The 18,569-nt window shown below is 40.2% G+C and overlaps 1 protein-coding gene across 2 annotated transcripts in view; it reads right to left on the bottom strand.

Annotated features, from left to right (window-relative positions):
- Positions 1-10,900: 10,900 nt before the first annotated feature.
- The window catches only part of ITGA8 (integrin subunit alpha 8), a gene marked incomplete at both ends in the record, with an annotated part of 189,259 nt that continues 181,590 nt past the window's right edge, over positions 10,901-18,569 (bottom strand). For both annotated transcript variants that reach the window (XM_079699618.1, XM_079699617.1), the window contains 2 exons: positions 10,901-10,987; positions 12,698-12,820. In XM_079699618.1, coding sequence (XP_079555744.1) covers positions 10,901-10,987; positions 12,698-12,820 — 210 coding nt within the window. The remainder of the gene's footprint in view (positions 10,988-12,697; positions 12,821-18,569) is intronic.

Raw genomic sequence — 18,569 nt, 5'->3', positions numbered from 1 at the left:
ATGTGTTAGTTTCTGCTGTGTAACAAAGTGAAACAGCTATATGTATACATATATCCCCATATCCCCTCCCTCTTGCCTCTCCCTCCCACCCTCCCTATCCCACCCCTCTAGGTGGACACAAAGCACCAAGCTGATCTCCCAGTGCTATGCTGCTGCTTCCCACTAGCTATCTATTTTACATTTGGTAGTGTATATATGTCCATGCCACTCTCTCACTTCGTCCCAGCTTACCCTTCCCCCTCCCCGTGTCCTCAAGTCCATTCTCTACGTCTATGTCTTTATTCCTATCCTGCCCCTAGGTTCTTCAGAACCATTTTTTTTAAGATTCCATATATATGTGTTAACATATGGTATTTGTTTTTCTTTCTGACTTACTTCACTCTGTATGACAGACTCTAGGTCCATCCACCTCACTACAAATAACTCAATTTCGTTTCTTTTTATGGCTGAGTGAGATTCCATTGTATATATGTGCCACATCTTCTTTATCCATTCGTCTGTCAGTGGACACCTAGGTTGCTTCCTAGTCCTGGCTATTGTAAATAGAGCTGCAATGAATACTGTGGTACATATCTCTTTTTGAATTATGGCTTCCTCAGTGTATATGCTCAGTAGTGGGATTGCTGGGTCATATGGTAGTTCTATTTTTAGCCTTTTAAGGAATCTCCATATTGTTCTCCATAGTGGTTGTATCAATTTACATTCCCACCAACAGTGCAAGAGGGTTCTCTTTTCTCCACACCCTCTCCAGCATTTATTGTTTGTAGATTTTTTGATGATGGCCATTCTGACCGGTGTGAGGTGATACCTCATTGTAGTTTTGATTTGCATTTCTCTAATGATTAGTGATGTTGAGCATTCTTTCATGTGTTTATTGGCAGTCTGTATATCTTTGGAGAAATGTCTATTTAGTTCTTCTGTCCATTTTTGGATTGGGTTGTTTGGTTTTTTGATACTGAGCTGCATGAGCTGCTTGTATATTTTGGAGATTAATCCTTTGTCAGTTGCTTTGTTTGCAAATATTTTCTCCCATTCTGAGGGTTGTCTTTTTGTCTTGTTTATGGTTCCCTTTGTTGTGCAAAAGCTTTTAAGTTTCATTAGGTCCCATTTGTTTATTTTTGACCCACCTACATTTCTCTAGGAGGTGGGTCAAAAAGGATCTTGCTGTGATTTATGTCATAGAGTGTTCTGCCTGTGTTTTCCTCTAAGAGTTTGACGGTGTCTGGCCTTACGTTTAGGTCTTTAATCCATTTTGAGTTTATTTTTGTGTATGGTGTTAGGGAGTGTTCTAATTTCATTCTGTTACATGCAGCTGTCCAGTTTTCCCAGCACCACTTATTGAAGAGGCTGTCTTTTCTCCATTGTATATTCATGCCTCCTTTATCAAAGATAAGGTGACCATATGTGCATGGGTTTATCTCTGGGCTTTCTATCCTGTTCCATTGATCTCTTTTTCTGTTTTTGTGCCAGTACCATACTGTCTTGATTACTGTAGCTTTGTAGTATTGTCTGAGGTCAGGGAGCCTGATTCCTCCAGCTCTGTTTTTCTTTCTCAAGATTGCTTTGGCTATTTGGAGTCTTTTGTGTTTCCATACAGATTGTGAAATTTTTTGTTCTAGTTCTGTGAAAAATGCCATTGGTAGTTTGATAGGGATGGCATTGAATCTTTAGATCGCTTTGGGTAGTATAGTCATTTTCACAACGTTGCTTCTTCCAATCCAAGAACATGGTATATCTCTCCATCTGTTTGTATCATCTTTAATTTCTTTCATCAGTGTCTTATAGTTTTCTGCATACAGGTCTTTTGTCTCCTTAGGTAGGTTTATTCCTAGGTATTTTATTCTTTTTGTTGCAGTGGTAAATGGGACTGTTTCCTTAATTTTTCTTTCAGATTTTTCGTCATTAGTGTATAGGAATGCAAGAGCTTTCTGTGCATTAATTTTGTGTCCTGCTACTTTACCAAATTCATTGATTAGCTCTAGTTGTTTTCTGGTAGACTCTTTAGGATTTTCTATGTGTAGTATCATGTCATCTGCAAACAGTGACAGTTTTACTTCTTTTCCGATTAGGATTCCTTTTATTTCTTTTTCTTCTCTGAGAGCTGTGGCTAAAACTTCCAAAGCTATGTTGAGTAATAGTGGTGAGGGTGGGCAACCTTGTCTTGTTCCTGATCTTAGTGGAAATGGTTTCACTTTTTCACCTTTGAGAACGATGTTGGCTGTGGGTTTGTATTATATGGCCTTTACTATGTTGAGGTCGGTTCCCTCTGTGCCTACTTTCTGGAGTTTTTTCTTTTTTAGCATAAATGGGTGTTGAATTTTGTTGAAAGTTTTTCTGCATCTATTGAGATGATCATATGGTTTTTATCCTTCAGTTTGTTAATATGGTGTATCACATTGATAGATTTGCATATATTGAAGAATCCTTGCATTCCTGGGATAAGCCCCACTTGATCGTGGTGTACGATTGTTTGGATTAATGTGCTGTTGGATTCTGTTTGCTAGTATTTTGTTGAGGATTTTTGCATCTATGTTCATCAGTGATATTGGCCTGTAGTTTTCTTTCTTTGTGACATCTTTGTCTGGTTTTAGTATCAGGGAGATGGAGGCCTTGTAGAATGAGTTTGGGAGTTTTCCTACCTCTGCTATATTTTGGAAGAGTTGGAGAAGGATAGGTGTTAGCTCTTCTCTAAATGTTTGATAGAGTTTGCCTGTGAAGCCCGCTGGTCCTGGGCTTTTGTTTGTTGGAAGATTTTTAATCATAGTCTCAATTTCAATGCTTGTGATTGGTCTGTTTATATTTTCTATTTCTTCCTGGTTCAGTCTCAGAAGGCTGTGCTTTTCTAAGAAACTATCCATTTCTTCCAGGTTGCCCATTTTCTTGGCATAGGGTTGCTTGTAGTAATCTCTCATGATCCTTTATATTTCTGCAGTATCAGTTGTTACTTCTCCTTTTTCATTTCTAATTCTGTTGATTTGAGTCTTCTCCCTTTTTTTCTTGATGAGTCTGGCTAATGGTTTATCAATTTTGTTTATCTTCTCAAAGAAATAGCTATTGGTTTTATTGATCTTTGCCATTGTTTCCTTCATTTCTTTTTCATTCACTTCTGATCCGATCTTTATGATTTCTTTCCTTCTGCTAATTTTGGGGGTTTTTTGTTCTTCTTTCTGTAATTGCTTTAGGTGTAAGGTTATGTTGTTTATTTGAGATGTTTCTTGTTTCTTGAGGTAGGATTGTATGCTAAAACCTTCCCTCTTAGAACTGCTTTTGCTGCATCCGATAGGTTTTGGGTCATCGTGTTTTCATTGTCATTTGTTTCTAGGTATTTTTTGATTTCCTCTTTGATTTCTTCAGTGATCTCTTGGTTATTTAGTAGCGTACTGTTTAGCCTCCATGTGTTTGTAGTTTTTACAGTTTTTTCCTGTAATTGATATCTAGTCTCATAGCGTTGTGGTCGGAAAAGATACTTGATATGATTTCAGTATTCTTAAATTTACCAAGGCTTGATTTCTGACCCAAATATGATCTATCCTGGAGAATGTTCCATCAGCACTTGAGAAGAAAGTGTATTCTGTTGTTTTTGGATGGAATGTCCTATAAATATCAATTAAATCCATCTTGTTTAATGTATCATTTAAAGCTTGTGTTTCCTTATTTATTTTCATTTTGGTTGATCTGTCCATTGGTAAAAGTGGGGTGTTAAAAGTCCCCTACTATGATTGTGTTACTGTTGATTTCCCCTTTTATGGCTGTTAGCATTTGCCTTATTGTATTGAGGTGCTCTTATGTTGGGTGCATAAATATTTACAATTGCCCTATCTTCTTCTTGGATTGATCCCTTGATCATTATGTAGTGTCCTTCTTTGTCTCTTGTGAGCCTTTATTTTAAAGTCTATTTTGTCTGATATGAGAATTGTTATTCCAGCTTTCTTTTGATTTCCATTTGCATGGAATATCTTTTCCCATCCCCTCACTTTCAGTCTGTATGTGTCCCTAGGTCTGAAGTGGGTCTCTTGTAGACAGCAGATATACAGGTCTTGTTTTTGTATCCATTCAGCCAGTCTATGTCTTTTGGTTGGAGCATTTAATCCACTTACATTTAAGGTAATTATCAATATGTATATTCCTATTACCATTTTCTTAATTGTTTTGGGGGTTTGTTTTTGTAGGTCTTTTCCTTCTCTTGTGTTTCCTGCCTAGAGAAGTTCCTTTAGCATTTGTTGTAAAGCTGGTTTGGTGATGCTGAATTCTCTTAACTTTTGCTTGTCTGTAAAGGTTTTAATTTCTCCATCGAATCTGAATGGGATCCTTGCTGGGTAGAGTAATCTTGGTTGTAGGTTTTTCCCTTTCATCAGTTTAAATATGTCCCACCACTCCCTTCTGGCTTGCAGAGTTTCTGCTGAAAGATCAGCTATTAACCTTATGGGGATTCCCTTGTGTTCTATTTGTTGCTTTTCCCTTGTTGCTTTCAATATTTTTTCTTTGTATATAATTTTTGATAGTCTGTTTAATATGTATCTTGGCATGTTTCTCCTTTGATTTATCCTGTATGGATTCCCTGTGCTTCCTGGACTTGACTGACTATTTCCTTTCCCATGTTAGGGAAGTTTTCAACTATAATCTCTTCAAATATTTTCTCAGTCCCTTTCTTTTTCTCTTCTTCTGGGACCCCTATAATTCGAATGATATTGTGTTTAATGTTGTCCCAGAGGTCTCTGAGACTGTCCTCAATTCTTTTCATTCTTTTTTCTTTATTCTGTTCTGTGCCAGTTATTTCCACTATTTTATCTTCCATGTCACTTACCCGTTTTTTGCCTCAGTTATTCTGCTATTGATTCCCTCTAGAGAATTTTTAATTTCATTTATTGTGTTGTTCATCATTGTTTGTTTGCTCTTTAGTTCTTCTAGGTCCTTGTTAAACGTTTCTTATATTTTCTCCATTCTGTTTCCAAGATTTTGGATCATCTTTACTATCATTACTCTGAATTCTTTTTCAGGTAGACTGCCTATCTCCTCTTCATTTGTTTGGTCTGGTGGGTGTTTACCTTGCTCCTTCATCTGCTGTGTGTTTCTCTGTCTTCTCATTTTGCTTAACTTACTGTGTTTGGGGTCTCCTTTTCACAGGCTGCAGGTTTGTAGTTCCCGTTGTTTTTGTTGTCTGCCCCCATTGGGTGAGGTTGGTTGTATGGCTTGTGTAGGTTCCTGGTGGATGGGACTAGTGCCTGTGTTCTGGTGGCTGGGGATGGATCTTGTCTTTCTGGTGGGCAGGGCCATGTCCAGTGGTGTGTTTTGGGCTGTCTGTGAACTCAGTATGATTTTGGGCAGACTCTCTGCTAATGGGTGCGGTTGTGTTCCTGTCTTGCTAGTTGTTTGGCATGTGGCCTCCAGCACTCGAGCTTGCTAGTTGTTGAGTGGAGCTGGGTCTTAACGTTGAGATGGAGCTCTCTGGGAGAGCTCTTGTTGATTGATATTACATGGGGCCGGGAGGTCTCTGGTGGACCAGTGTCCTGAACTTGGCCCTCCCACTTCAGAGGCTCAGGCCTGATAGCCGGCTGGAGCACCAAGACCCTGTCAGCCACACGGCTCAAAAAGGAAGGGAGAGCTCCCCTGTTGCCCCGCATCCAGTGGGTGGGCCCAGGTGAGGCAAGAGGCGGCCCAGGCCCGGTGCTCGGGACGCCTGGTCCCACACCACCGTATCCACATGTTGTTTGGCAGCAATAGACTGAGCCAGCTCCTCCAGAGCAGGTGGTGGGTGGCGAGAAGGGAGAGGACAGCGAGGAAGGATGCAAGCTTAGAAGGCCAGAAATCAACTTTTAATGTCATCACAGTTCTGAAGGAGAAAATCTGCTGTATGTGGGGAAAAGAACATTAGGCCCTAGAGAGGTACTGTGTTGGCATTCATGGATAGCAACCAAAGGTGTTCATGTTTTGGTTCTTCCTGAGGTCACCAGGGTGCTGAGTCTTATAAAGGTAACCTGTGAGATGGTCACCTTTCACAGAGGAAGTGTGCAACTCTGGGGGGAATTCTGCCTTTTCTCAGAATTCTCCAAGGAGTGATCCTTATCTTATTTTGCCCACTCTAGGCACCCAGATCTCAACTCAACCTTTAGAAAGTTTTGATGCTGTACAGTATCTGTATATAAAATGGCTGGAAGTGACAAAGGTATCAACAGAATTTGGTGAGAAGGCTGAGCTGTTGTTGCATACATACAACTAGAAAGCACTTTACTACTCTCAAGACACGACAAGACTTCTTTCATTTCCCCCACCATGAGCATGCGTGGCCTCTAACCGGTGGGGCTAGCCCATTATAGATTATTCTGGATGTGCTGAGGGGAAGTCTTGCCCCACTCAGCTAGTTTGTACTGGCATGGCACATTGATTTTCAGCACCAATATTCCTGAATCTTATTTCCTTTTACATTTTTTCATCTGGGATACATAGGCACCTCTGGACCACCCTGAATTTTTAGATACGTCTAGGCTTTATACTGTGAGTGAATATACAGTATGAAGTGAAGGATTCATCCTACTGCTTGCTTTCGGCTATAAGAAAAGCATCCAGGCACTGGGTTCTTTTCACTGGAATTCATGAATACCAGAGAAGTGGCAACTATTTAAATACCTTTATGAGCAATAAATTGGTCTATATTAAATGGTTGATAAATATTAGAACTCAAATGTGTACATTAAATGTACCAAATTCTAGTGAAATACAAATTGAAATAAAGTAATATTTGAAAGCAATTACCAAAATATTTTAAAATGCTGACAGAATTATGAAGGAAATGGTATTTTAGGTTAATGCAAATTGATCTAGTCCTCTTAAGAAACATATATTATCAAGAATGACAAAAATCTTCATATACTTTAACCAAACCACCTCACTCTTTTGAAGTTCACTCATTGAAATAACCAAAATAACCAAAAAGAAGCCTCATGTATGAAAGTATTCAATTTCATGCTATTCTTAATATATGAATCTGTGAACAAATATTTCCAATAAGAGGGTTGGTTAAACAAATGATGATCTGCTAATTGGATCAAACATTGTGTAACTATTATAACAACACTGTGTGAACACTATAAATAGGATAAAAAATGTGTGTATCTCCAAGCTTTATAATGGGAGCAGATTACAGAAGTACATATTTCCCATGATTATTACTGTGCACATATGTATATTCATTCATTCACTTTAGAACGGTTTTTGAGCACTGACTATATAACAGATGTTGGTGCTAGGTGTAGGAAACACAAAGGTGAAAGATATTCCTGCTCACACAGAGGGTTGGCCCAGCTGGAAAACAGTCATGAGAACAAACGGAAAAGTGTAGTCATTCACAAAATGCCATTGGAGAACAGGAGGAGCCTTTAAGTTGGCTGAAGACTCAAAGAAGGCTTCATAAAAAAGCAAGATTTTTATATGGACAAAATTTGACAGCAGTTAGAGAAAAGAAATCAGTTGTATGAAAGTGTAAGTATTAGAAATGACTCACACCTTTTTAAACATATGTATTGAGATTTAATTCACATACCGTAAAATGCACCGATTTAAAGCGTACAGTCCAGTCCTTCTTAGTTTATTCATGCAAACGTCACCACAATCTAAGTTTAGAACATGTTCATCATCCCAAAGAAGTGTCGTGTTCTCGCTCTTTCTAATCTCTTCCAATGTTAAATGATTTTGTAGTAAAGAATCAAGGTGTGGGCTTCCCTGGCGGCACAGTTGTTAGGAGTCCACCTGCCAATGCAGGGGACACGGATTTGAGCTCTGGTCTGGGAAGATCCCACATGCCGCAGAGCAACTACTGAGCCCATGCACCACAACTACTAAGCCTGCACTCTAGAGCCCACAAGCCACAACTTCTGAGCCTGCGTGCCACAACTACTGAGCTCATGTACCACAACTACTGAAGCCTGTGCCCCTGGAGCCCGTGCTCTGCCACAGAAGAGGCCACTACCATGAGGAGCCCGTGCACTGCAATGGGGAGTAGACCCTGCTCGCCTCAACTAGAGAAAGCCCACACAGCAACGAAGACCCAACACAGCCATAAATAAATAAATAAATAAATAAATAAATAAATTTTAAAAAATGAAGGCGTAAAGACAGAAACCTTTGGTGTCTGCCATTGTGGGAAACCTTTATGTTGCTTGCGAAACAAACCACAAATAGTCATCATGTCTTTAAGTTTTAATTTTATTAGTGACAAGGTAAATAGGTACATGAAAATCTTCACAGATATCTACACATGTATTTAAATAAAGCAAGAGTTGAGTTCAAAGAGTGGGGCTTCAGTGGCGACTGGTCCATGTTGTTTACTTAGTGTATAAAAATCTCCAAGTTTATAAAACTTGATTTGCCCATTTTTTCCCATTCTTAAAAGCTAGCTGCAAGTATTTCAAAAGGCATATCTAAAATATAGATAGATTCTAAGAGAAGCACGGCACATTACGAATGACGAAAGTGATTGGCTTTACATGATGAGAAGCAGATTCACTCAGTGCACTGGTAGAATATTCTCCATGCGGGGGATGCTCAAGAACGCACCCAACCTCAGTGTGCGTTGATGGCCGTCTGTGAACTGCCTGCAGGTGGCAGCGCCTGTCCTTCTAGGCGGGGACCACTCTTGGCTGAGACTGTGAGCCTGGAGCTTGCCTCTGAAGTCCTCATACCTGCTCTGTTGTGGATCCAGCCTTGCCCCTGGCACCTCGAGTCTCCTCCAGGTGCCTGTACGCCCTGGCTTATAGGGTCCCAGACCTAAGAGTTCCTTCGCAAAGGGTAGCTTAAAAGGCAATAGGTGTGTTTTCTCAGGGATCTTTTATTCTCTCTTGGCCAGAAGTCAGGCATGATGAGAAGAGTTGGGGCTTTATTTGGGGGAAGAGAGACCCATCTCTGTGATATGATTGGAGAGACATCCCTCCAATCATCTTACAGAAACGGCCACCTCCCTGTACGACCAATTCTACCTAGACAACTAACACCTAAGACCCCCTGAGGCTGGTGTGGGACCCTCCAACTCTTTGAAACGTGCAGTTCTCACCCAGTGAGCCACACACACTGGGAGCCAGACTTTGGTTCCTGACAGCTTGAAACCACTACCGTGACAGAATTTAACCACAAGCAGGCAGAATATGAACTGTTCAGTGTATTCGTCCATGTGCCTTTCGTTTGGTTTCCAAGGAAGTTGTGCAGCTGTAACCAAATGGCTCCTCTCCAGGTTAAGGCATGACCGAAAATTTAGTGTCTGTGAGTCTGGCTCATCTTTCAAATCAAGTGTGATTGTTGAAATAGGGATATAAATTTTCCAACTGCTTCATAAACTTAAGGATTTGGGTCTGCTGGTTCTATCATACTTAATATTCAGGATATTAATTTAAAAAATAACTAATGCCAGTGTAAACATGCTTTTGATACATAGGTCTATAAAATATTGCACATAAATATAAAATTTGTTCAGCATCTCTTCATAATAGTTTTTCATTATCATAAAAAGGATACAAACTTGGGCAGACTATATAAATTTGGCTGGTCAATTTTACTTGAAAAATGATACTGTTACACATGATTATGGATTATTTACAAGAGTTTTAAACATAAAGTTTCTGTGATGGTTAAATTAAAGATAATGGGAAAATAGCTTAAGTAAAAATTATTTTCCAAAGTCATGTACTATAAAGATTAGCAGTAAAAATGAATAGTAAAGTGGGAATAGGCAATTCTAAATAAAATCCCTAGGAACATGTTTTCTAGGTTCATCTCACATCTGCCTAACTTCATGTTTCCTCCTATTTATGTTTAACATGTCTTTTCTGTGAATATAAGTTTGAGGTGTAGTAGAAAAAAATAGGTGTTTAATACCAAGCTAAATGTTGGCATTGCCTCTTGTAGATATTAAAAATAATATGTTTACCCAAATTATTAAATTGCTTTTTTATTAATGGACTCTAGAAATTTTACCATTACTTTTAAGCACCACCTAGGGTCAAGAGTCCCTGGAAATTTGTATATTGCTAATTAAGTCAACGGAAAGATGATTGTTTTTTTTTTTTGTAAAAGGAAATACAAATGCAACTTTTTGCAAAGCTAAATTAAGCAGATGTGAGTCCCTGGAAAGTGTGAATGAAAGTAATTTCAGGTAGAAGGCAGCAAGGTGTTAAGTGAAACGGTCTTCGAATACCAATTTGCTTTTCTTTAACGCTGTCTAAATCCTGACTAAGTTCTGTTAAATGATATATTCTGCACAAACTGGATATCTCGGAAGGAAATCTAGTGAGTGATTTTGAAAACCAGCAAACCAAATCTTAATTTCCAAACCCTCTAGAGTATCAGCCTAGAGCCATGGAAAATAAATAAATAAATCGTTATCCTCACTTACAAAGATGATCTTTGCCGTTTCCAAAGTACTTTCACAGTCCCAACAGCATAGGCTGGTCTCCCTGAGCAGTAACGTCATTAGAAATGTTTCTCTTCCAGAGGGAGGTGTCAAATATTCCGTTGGATACAGTAGTGTCGGAAGGTTTGGTCCTAGTTCACCTTCTAAAGTCTATCCTAATTCAGACATTGCGTCTTTGAGACTTCAGTTGGATTTATCTGGAAAGCAACCTCACGTTCCCATACCCATTTCAGAGTGTCTGCCAAATACGGAAGGACTCAAAGCCAAAGACATCTTCCACGATTGTCTATTGTTTCTGCAGCATCGAGGATGCTTCCTTCCCCAAAAGGGTCACTGGGATCCGAGGCAACTTTTCCAAAGCACAGTGTAGACAAGGTGATACCATGGCCTTTCCATTTCTTAGGACACTGGCAGGTAGAGGAAAACCTTGGTTGAACCTTCCTGATCCTTCTTTTCTTTGAACTGGACCAGTGTCGGAGTTTGTTTGGTCTTTGGTTTTCCTTTTCACGCCTCAGGGGTTTTCTCATTGGTCAGCTGTTCCCTGTCATTCATATCATCCTGGGGGGGTCTTGCTCGGTCAAAGAATCCGCACTACAAAGAGAGAAACGGGCTAGCAAGTCAGGTCATCCTGAGAATTTGTGAAAGTCCTCATTCTAAGAGTTTTCCCTTTATTTGTTGTCTAAGGAATTTGGTGCTCTGAGAATATAATCTGCCCAATTCTCCAAATTAGGAGGTGAAAGCAGTGTGTTCTTTACCTGCAGAGAGGAGTTCATTGCCTACGCAGAGCGTCTGTATCCTTCCTGCCATGTCCATGGTGGTGGGAGAATGTTCATTTTATATAAACCTCTTATGAACCTTGTATATTTTTCTGGGGTTACAGCAACCTGGCCCAAGGAGTCCCTCTCTGCTTTCGACATGTTTTCTGGAGCCAGCAACAATGTGAACTGCCAGCCAGGGATGGCAGATTCCTGAAGTGGACTGTGGGCTACCTTGGGATGGACTGAAGGAAGAAGTGAGGAGATGCTTGTCTATCTCTCTGCACTTGGTGGAACATACAGTATATGGAGGAAAATTAGATGGGTCCTTTATTTCAATCCCAGAACATCTTCGGGACTCCGAAGATCAATCAGCAACTTGGGGAAGAGGTGATTATAGAATTTTCATTCTCCTGAATTTCAAAGGAGTACTTGGTCTAGGAGAATATAACTTTTCCTAGAAACCTAGAACCTTAATTCTTATTGTTTCTTAGGTTGGAAGCCCCATTTGTTGGGTTTGACTTATAACCATTGAGTCATCTTTCCTTTGTAGGACTAGTGCAATATTCTATCAATTGCTGTGTATCGTTGCATCATTTATGGACATAAAGTTTCTATAAATAACAGACTAACATGAAAGTCTATTTGTAAAGGTAGACTGTGCAATAGACCTTTGTGGGCTCAGGATGGCACAAAACAGCTGATAATGTTCAGGAAAGCCATTATTTAACTCAAAAGGCAAGGTTTTATCAGTTTATTAAGCATGCCTCATGTTGTTTCAAAATAAAAATACACTATGATTTTGGAGAATGACAACAATAGTGATTAACCAAGATGTGACTGGATTAATTACTTGCACAGTCATGTCATTGTGACATTGTTTCTATTTTGGAATGGAAAGCTCTGTGAAACTTGGCAGTACTGTGGTTTGGGGACCAGAAATTAATTCACATTGTAGACTTTTAGCAGAAACTTCAGCAAAACACATGAAAGAGTAAGTTAAGGCTTCTTAATGGAGATGGAGTAGTTGGCAAGATCAAAAAAGCAAGTCTGAGAATATTAGAACATGCATGATCTATGTGGTGTCATTGAAAGCCCATGTAATAATTAATTACTATATTAATTGCATCCGTGTAGTGCTTATAAAGAAAACTCTCAAAGTATTGCTGATAGGATTGTGTCAACAAAAAGCTTAAGATCTCGATTAATTAAATAAGAAAAAGAAGTCTTCATCATAACATGATCACTCCAAGATATTGGAAAGAAGATCACAAGCCTTAGTTAATAAGGTCCAACTCTCTTTACATTTATTTACAAGAAATTACAAGATAAAAACGTCAGTAAACACCCTCAATCTTCTTAAATGTCAGTTCCACAAGCATACTAAGTTTGCCAAAGCAAACAAGACCATTTTCCCTTCATGTCCCTATGTTGGAAATCCCCAAATCATGCCTCCAGCCTTGTCTTTTAAAATCCTAGGTATATCCTTCTAAATCCTCTCAGTGGCCTCCCTACTGAAAAAGGAAAAGAAAGCAAATAAACTTACCTTCCATAAAGCCAAGGTTAAAATGGCCAGAACCAATAATCCAAGAAGTATTGCTAGTATTATTACCCATAACGGGATCGAGAAGGAAACATTTGGGGTTGCCCAAATAACCGATGTTTTAATCTGGAATGGAACATAAAAGAAATGAGCTCTAACTTGAAAACTATTGGGTGAAATAGAGCAGTAATTACCAATATAATACTGGGGAGAGTACTTCTGAAAGGATCCATGCAATAATTGATATCACCCCAGTGGAGATTTGATGGTTTACAGCACTCGAACATGGCATCTTAAAAATTGGCACATTCTCAGGCCTCCCAGGTTAGGTGCAAGTCCAATTACAGACATTTGGTGGGTGTTTGGCTTATACCAACCCAGAAACCCTAGAATAGAATTGAGGTGGAAAGGAGTTACCTTAAATTGGGTTGGACCTTTTACGGCCAAAAATGGCTAAAAGTAGACCCTACAAAAAGCCAAGTCTGCCCACACGTTTCTCCACAGAACTGGGCTCACCTCACTGAGAGGTGAGCTTGCAAACAACCATGGACTGCTGGAGTGCAAGAAGGATAGACATCACCGAATTCCCCATTTTACAGATGAGAAAATTGAGTCCCAGGGGGCTAAGTGATCCACAGATCTAATTAGTGTCACTGCCTCTTTAGCCCTAGGCTCTGTGCTCTATCAAGAAAGAGCCATCATTGCTCTAGTAGTCACAGTCATGTAAGGCCATGATGCATTTTATGAAAGTAACTCACATTTTATGAAAGTAACTGTAGTCAGCGACATGAACGCTAATTGTCCCGATGTATTGGAGCTGCCTTCGGTCTTAAATCCAACTTTCAGTTGCTATTGGGCCTCACTGAATTCCCCACTGTTGCAAGGGAACTTAGAGGAAAAATGAGACCTTCCCAGCAGGACTGCACACTCCATGTGTGTGACCCACCCCTGCCTCCCCACGTGGGAAGAAGAAGCTCTCCTATAGCCCATGTGCTGGGGACCTCTGCCTCTGGAGACCCCCAAACAAACCAAGGAGAGACCCAGCCCTGCCGCGCACAACTGCTGTCAAAGAAAAGAGAAAGAAAAACATTCTTGGGTCTAAAATGTTATTCACCAAAGCAGGCCTATCTGGTTTTAGAGAGAAGTGAGCATCGCCTCAGTTGAACTGGTTCATGTGCTCCTCGTTTTAACTGTGTTGGTTGGAAGGATCCTGAGTCTCATCCTGACCCACATGCAGAAACTCTAGGCCGCACTCCCCTACCCCACCAGGAGGTGAGAGTGAACTCAGGGCGGGTTGGTGGTTCTGGTGCTTCCCCTGGCTGGAAACATGGGTGTTTTCATAGCCCGTACCCTAGCGCTGGGTCCTGCCTCTGCTCACGTCTTTTTTTTTTTTTTAATATTTATTGATTTGTTTTATTATTTATTTATTTATTTTGGCTGTGCCTGGTCTTAGTTGCGGCATGTGGGATCCAGTTCCCCACCCAGGGATCGAACCCGGGCCCCCTGCACTGGGAGCGTGGAGTCTTACCCATGGGACCACCAGGGAAGTCCCTCTGCTCACATCTTTCCTTTCATCTTCTTAACTAGATTTGAGCATTCTGCCTGTGCTCTTCTTAGCCTGTCAAGGTTTTTATTGCTCCTTCATCCTGGTCCACGTCCCTTGTGCCACACACATACTGATGACTTAATTCACTTGATTCTCCAGCCCCAAGTATCATTTACATCCAGGCTGAACAACGACACTGATGGTGGTGAAACCGCTAGAGATTCCACGTGGTGAGGAATGCCGGGACTTGACAGATGCTCTCAATGAGAGAAAGGCTGGCGTAACCTACTCACCTTTGTACCTTCCTCCTTTGCCTGTTAGCTTCCCTGGCCGGTGTTGCCCCTATTCATCCAGAGCATTGATAGGAAGTTTCATGATAGCAACGTTCCATGACCACAGTGGGATCACACTCACCCTACTTGACACGGTTTGAGGATGGGACACATGGTACCAATTTTGAAGAAATGCATTGCAAGGACTCAAACATCTCCATGCCACCTGGAATCTGCAGCCTAGGTAATTTACTCTGAAGTGATCCTCTGCATGGATATGGCTCCACAAGCCAGTTGGGGACCAGACCATTTCTCTTTATATCCCTTTTCCTTGGTGAATTACATCTGATAATGTATGAAATCAGTGCTCAATCCTGCATCTTAAGGTGCTCAGAGAAAGGGCATGAAATGATAACTTAAAATGACCCTAATATTACTGGAGGCACACTGATACAGTTGTTTTCTTTTAAACATCTTTATTACAGTATAATTGCTTTACAATGATGGGTTAGTTTCTGCTGTGTAACAAAGTGAATCAGCTATATGTATACATATATCCCCATATCCCCTCCCTCTTGTGTCTCCCTCCCACCCTTCCTATCCCACCCCTATAGGGGCTCACAAAGCACTGAGCTGATCTCCCTGTACTATGCAGCTGCTTTGCACTAGATATCTATTTTACATTTGGTAGTGTATATATGTCCATGCCACTCTCTCACTTTGTCCAACCTTACCCTTCCCCCTCCCCGTGTACGCAAGTCCATTCTCTGTGTCTGCATCTTTATTCCTGTCCTGCCCCTAGGTTCTTCAGAACCATTTTTCACTTTTTTTTAGGTTCCATATATATGTGTTAGCATACGGTATTTGTTTTTCTCTTTCTGACTCACTTCACTCTGTATGACAGATTATAGGTCCATCCACCTCACTACAAACAACTCAGTTTCATTTCTTTTTATGGCTGAGTAATATTCCATTGTATATGTGTACCACATCTTCATTATCCATTCATCTGTCGATGGACACTTAAGTTGCTTCCATGTCCTGGCTATTGTAAATAGTGCTGCAATGAACACTGTGGTACATGACTCATTTTTAATTATTGTTTTCTCAGAGTATATGCCCAGTAGTGGGATTGCTGGGTCATATGGTAGTTCTATTTTTAGTTTTTTAAAGGAACCTCCATAGTGGCTGTAGCAATTTAAATTCCCACCAACAGTGCAAGAGGGTTCCCTTTTCTCCATACCCTCCCCAGCATTTATTGTTTGTAGATGTTTTGATGATGGCCATTCTGACTGGTGTGAGGTGATACCTCATTGTAGTTTTTTTTGTGTGTGTGGTACGCGGGCCTCTCACTGTTGTGGCCTCTCCCGTTGCGGAGCACAGGCTATGGACGCGCAGGCTCAGCGGCCATGGCTCATGGGCCCAGCTGCTCCACGGCATGTGGGATCCTCCCGGACCGGGGCACGAACCCATGTCCCCTGCATCGGCAGGCAGACTCTCAACCACTGCGCCACCCCTCATTGTAGTTTTGATTTGCATTTCTCTAATGATTAGTGATGTTGAGCATCCTTTCATGTGTTTGTTGGCAATCTGTATATCTTCTTTGGAGAAATGTCTGTTTAGGTCTTCTGCCCATTTTTGGACTGGGTTGTTTGTTTTTTTTTGATACTGAGCTGCATGAGCTGCTTGTATATTTTGGAGATTAATCCTTTGTCAGTTGCTTCATTTGCAAATATTTTCTCCCATTCTGAGGGTTGTCTTTTCGTCTTGTTTATGGTTTCCTTTGTTGTGCAAAAGCTTTTAAGTTTCATTAAGTCCCATTTCTTTATTTTTGTTTTCATTTCCTTTTCTCTAGGAGATGGGTCAAAAAGGATCTTACTGTGATTTACGTCATAGAGTGTTCTGCCTGTGTTTTCCTCTAAGAATTTGATAGTGTCTGGCATTACATTTAGGTCTTTAATCCGTTTTGAGTTTATTTTTGTGTATGGTGTTAGGGAGTGTTCTAATTTCATTCTTTTACATGTAGCTGTCCCATTTTCCCAGAACTACGTATTGAAGATGCTGTCTTTTCTCCATTGTATATTCTTGCCTCCTTTATCAAAGATAAGGTGACTGTATGTGCATGGGTTTATCTCTGGGCTTTCTATCCTCTTCCATTGATCTATGTTTCTGTTTTTGTGCCAGTACCATACTGTCTTGACTACTGTATCTTTGTAGTATAGTCTGAGGTCAGGGAGTCTGAACCTCCAGCTCCGTTTTTCTTTTTCAGTATTGCTTTGGCTATTTGGAGTCTTTTGTGTTTCCATACAAATTGTGAAATGTTTTGTTCTAGTTCTGTGAAAAATGCCGTTGGTAGTTTGATAGGGATTGCATTGAATCTGTAGATTGCTTTGGGTAGTATAGTCATTTTCACAATATTGATTCTTCCAATCCAAGAACATGGTGTATCTCTCCATCTGTTTGTATCATCTTTAACTTCTTTCATCAGTGTCTTATAATTTTCTGCATACAGGTCTTTTGTCTCCTTAGGTAGGTTTATTCCTAGGTATTTTATTCTTTTTGTTGCAGTGGTAAATGGGAGTGTTTCCTTAATTTTTCTTTCAGATTTTTCATCATTAGTGTATAGGAATTCAAGAGCTTTCTGTGCATTAATTTTGTGTCCTTCTACTTTACCAAATTCATTGACTAGCTCTGGCAGTTTTCTGGTAGACTCTTCAGGATTCTCTATGTATAGTATCATGTCATCTGCAAACAGTGACAGTTTTACTTCTTCTTTTCCAATTTGTATTCCTTTTATTTCTTTTTCTTCTCTGATGGCTGTGGCTAAAGCTTCCAAAACTATGTTGAATAATGATGGTGAGAGTGAGCAACCTTGTCTTGTTCCTGATCTTAGTGGAAATGGTTTCACTTTTTCACCATTGAGAATGATGTTGGCTGTGGGTTGGTCATATATGGCCTTTATCATGTTGAGGTAGGTTCCCTCTATGCCTGCTTTCTGGAGAGTTTTCTTTTATCATAAATGGGTGCTGAATTTTGTCAAAAGCTTTTTCTGCATCTATTGAGATGATCATATGTTGTTTATCCTTCAATTTGTTAATATGGTGTATCACATTGGTTTGCGTATACTGAAGAATCCTTGCATTCCTGGGATAAACCCCACTTGATCATGGTGTATGATCCTTTTAATCTGCTGTTGGATTCTGTTTGGTAGTATTTTGTGGAGGATTTTTGCATGTATGTTCATCAGTGATATTGGCCTTTAGCTTTCTTTTTATGCGACATCTTTGGTTTTGGTATCAGGGTGATAGTGGCTTCGTAGAATGAGTTTGGGAGTGTTCTTCCCTCTGCTATATTTTGGAAGAGTTGGAGAAGGATAGGTGTTAGGTCTTCTCTAAATGTTTGATAGAATTCGCCTGTGAACCCATCTGGCCCTGGGCTTTTGTTAGTTGGAAGATTTTTTTTTTTTTTTTTTGCGGTATGTGGGCCTCTCACTGTTGTGGCCTCTCCCATTGCAGAGCACAGGCTCCGGACGCGCAGGCTCAGCAGCCATGGCTTACGGGCATAGCCTCTCTGTGGCATGTGGGATCTTCCTGGACCGGGGCACGAACCCATGTCCCCTGCATCGGCAGGCGGACTCTCAACCACTGCGCCACCAGGGAAGCCCAGTTGGAAGGTTTTTAATCACAGTTTCATTTTTAGTGCTTGTGATTGGTCTGTTTACATTTTCTATTTCTTCCTGGTTCAGTCTCCGAAGGTTGTGCTTTCCTAAGAAATTGTCCATTTCGTCCAGGTTGTCCATTTTATTGGCATAGAGTTGCTTGTAGTAATCTCTCTTGATCCTTTGTATTTCTGCAGTATCAGTTGTTACTTCTCCTTTTTCATTTCTAATTCTGTTGATTTGAGTCTTCTCCGTTTTTTTCTTGATGAGTCTGGCTAATGGTTTATCAGCTTTGTTTATCATCTCAAAGAAATAGCTATTAGTTTTACTGATCTTTGTTACTGTTTCCTCATTTGTTTTTCATTTACTTCTGATCCGATCTTTATGATTTCTTTCCTT

This window comes from Hyperoodon ampullatus, assembly GCF_949752795.1.
Source record: "Hyperoodon ampullatus genome assembly, chromosome: 3".
Taxonomy (NCBI): Eukaryota; Metazoa; Chordata; class Mammalia; order Artiodactyla; family Ziphiidae; genus Hyperoodon; species Hyperoodon ampullatus.
The sequence above is the reverse complement of the archived record's forward strand: the minus strand, read 5'-3'. Positions and strand labels throughout refer to the sequence as shown.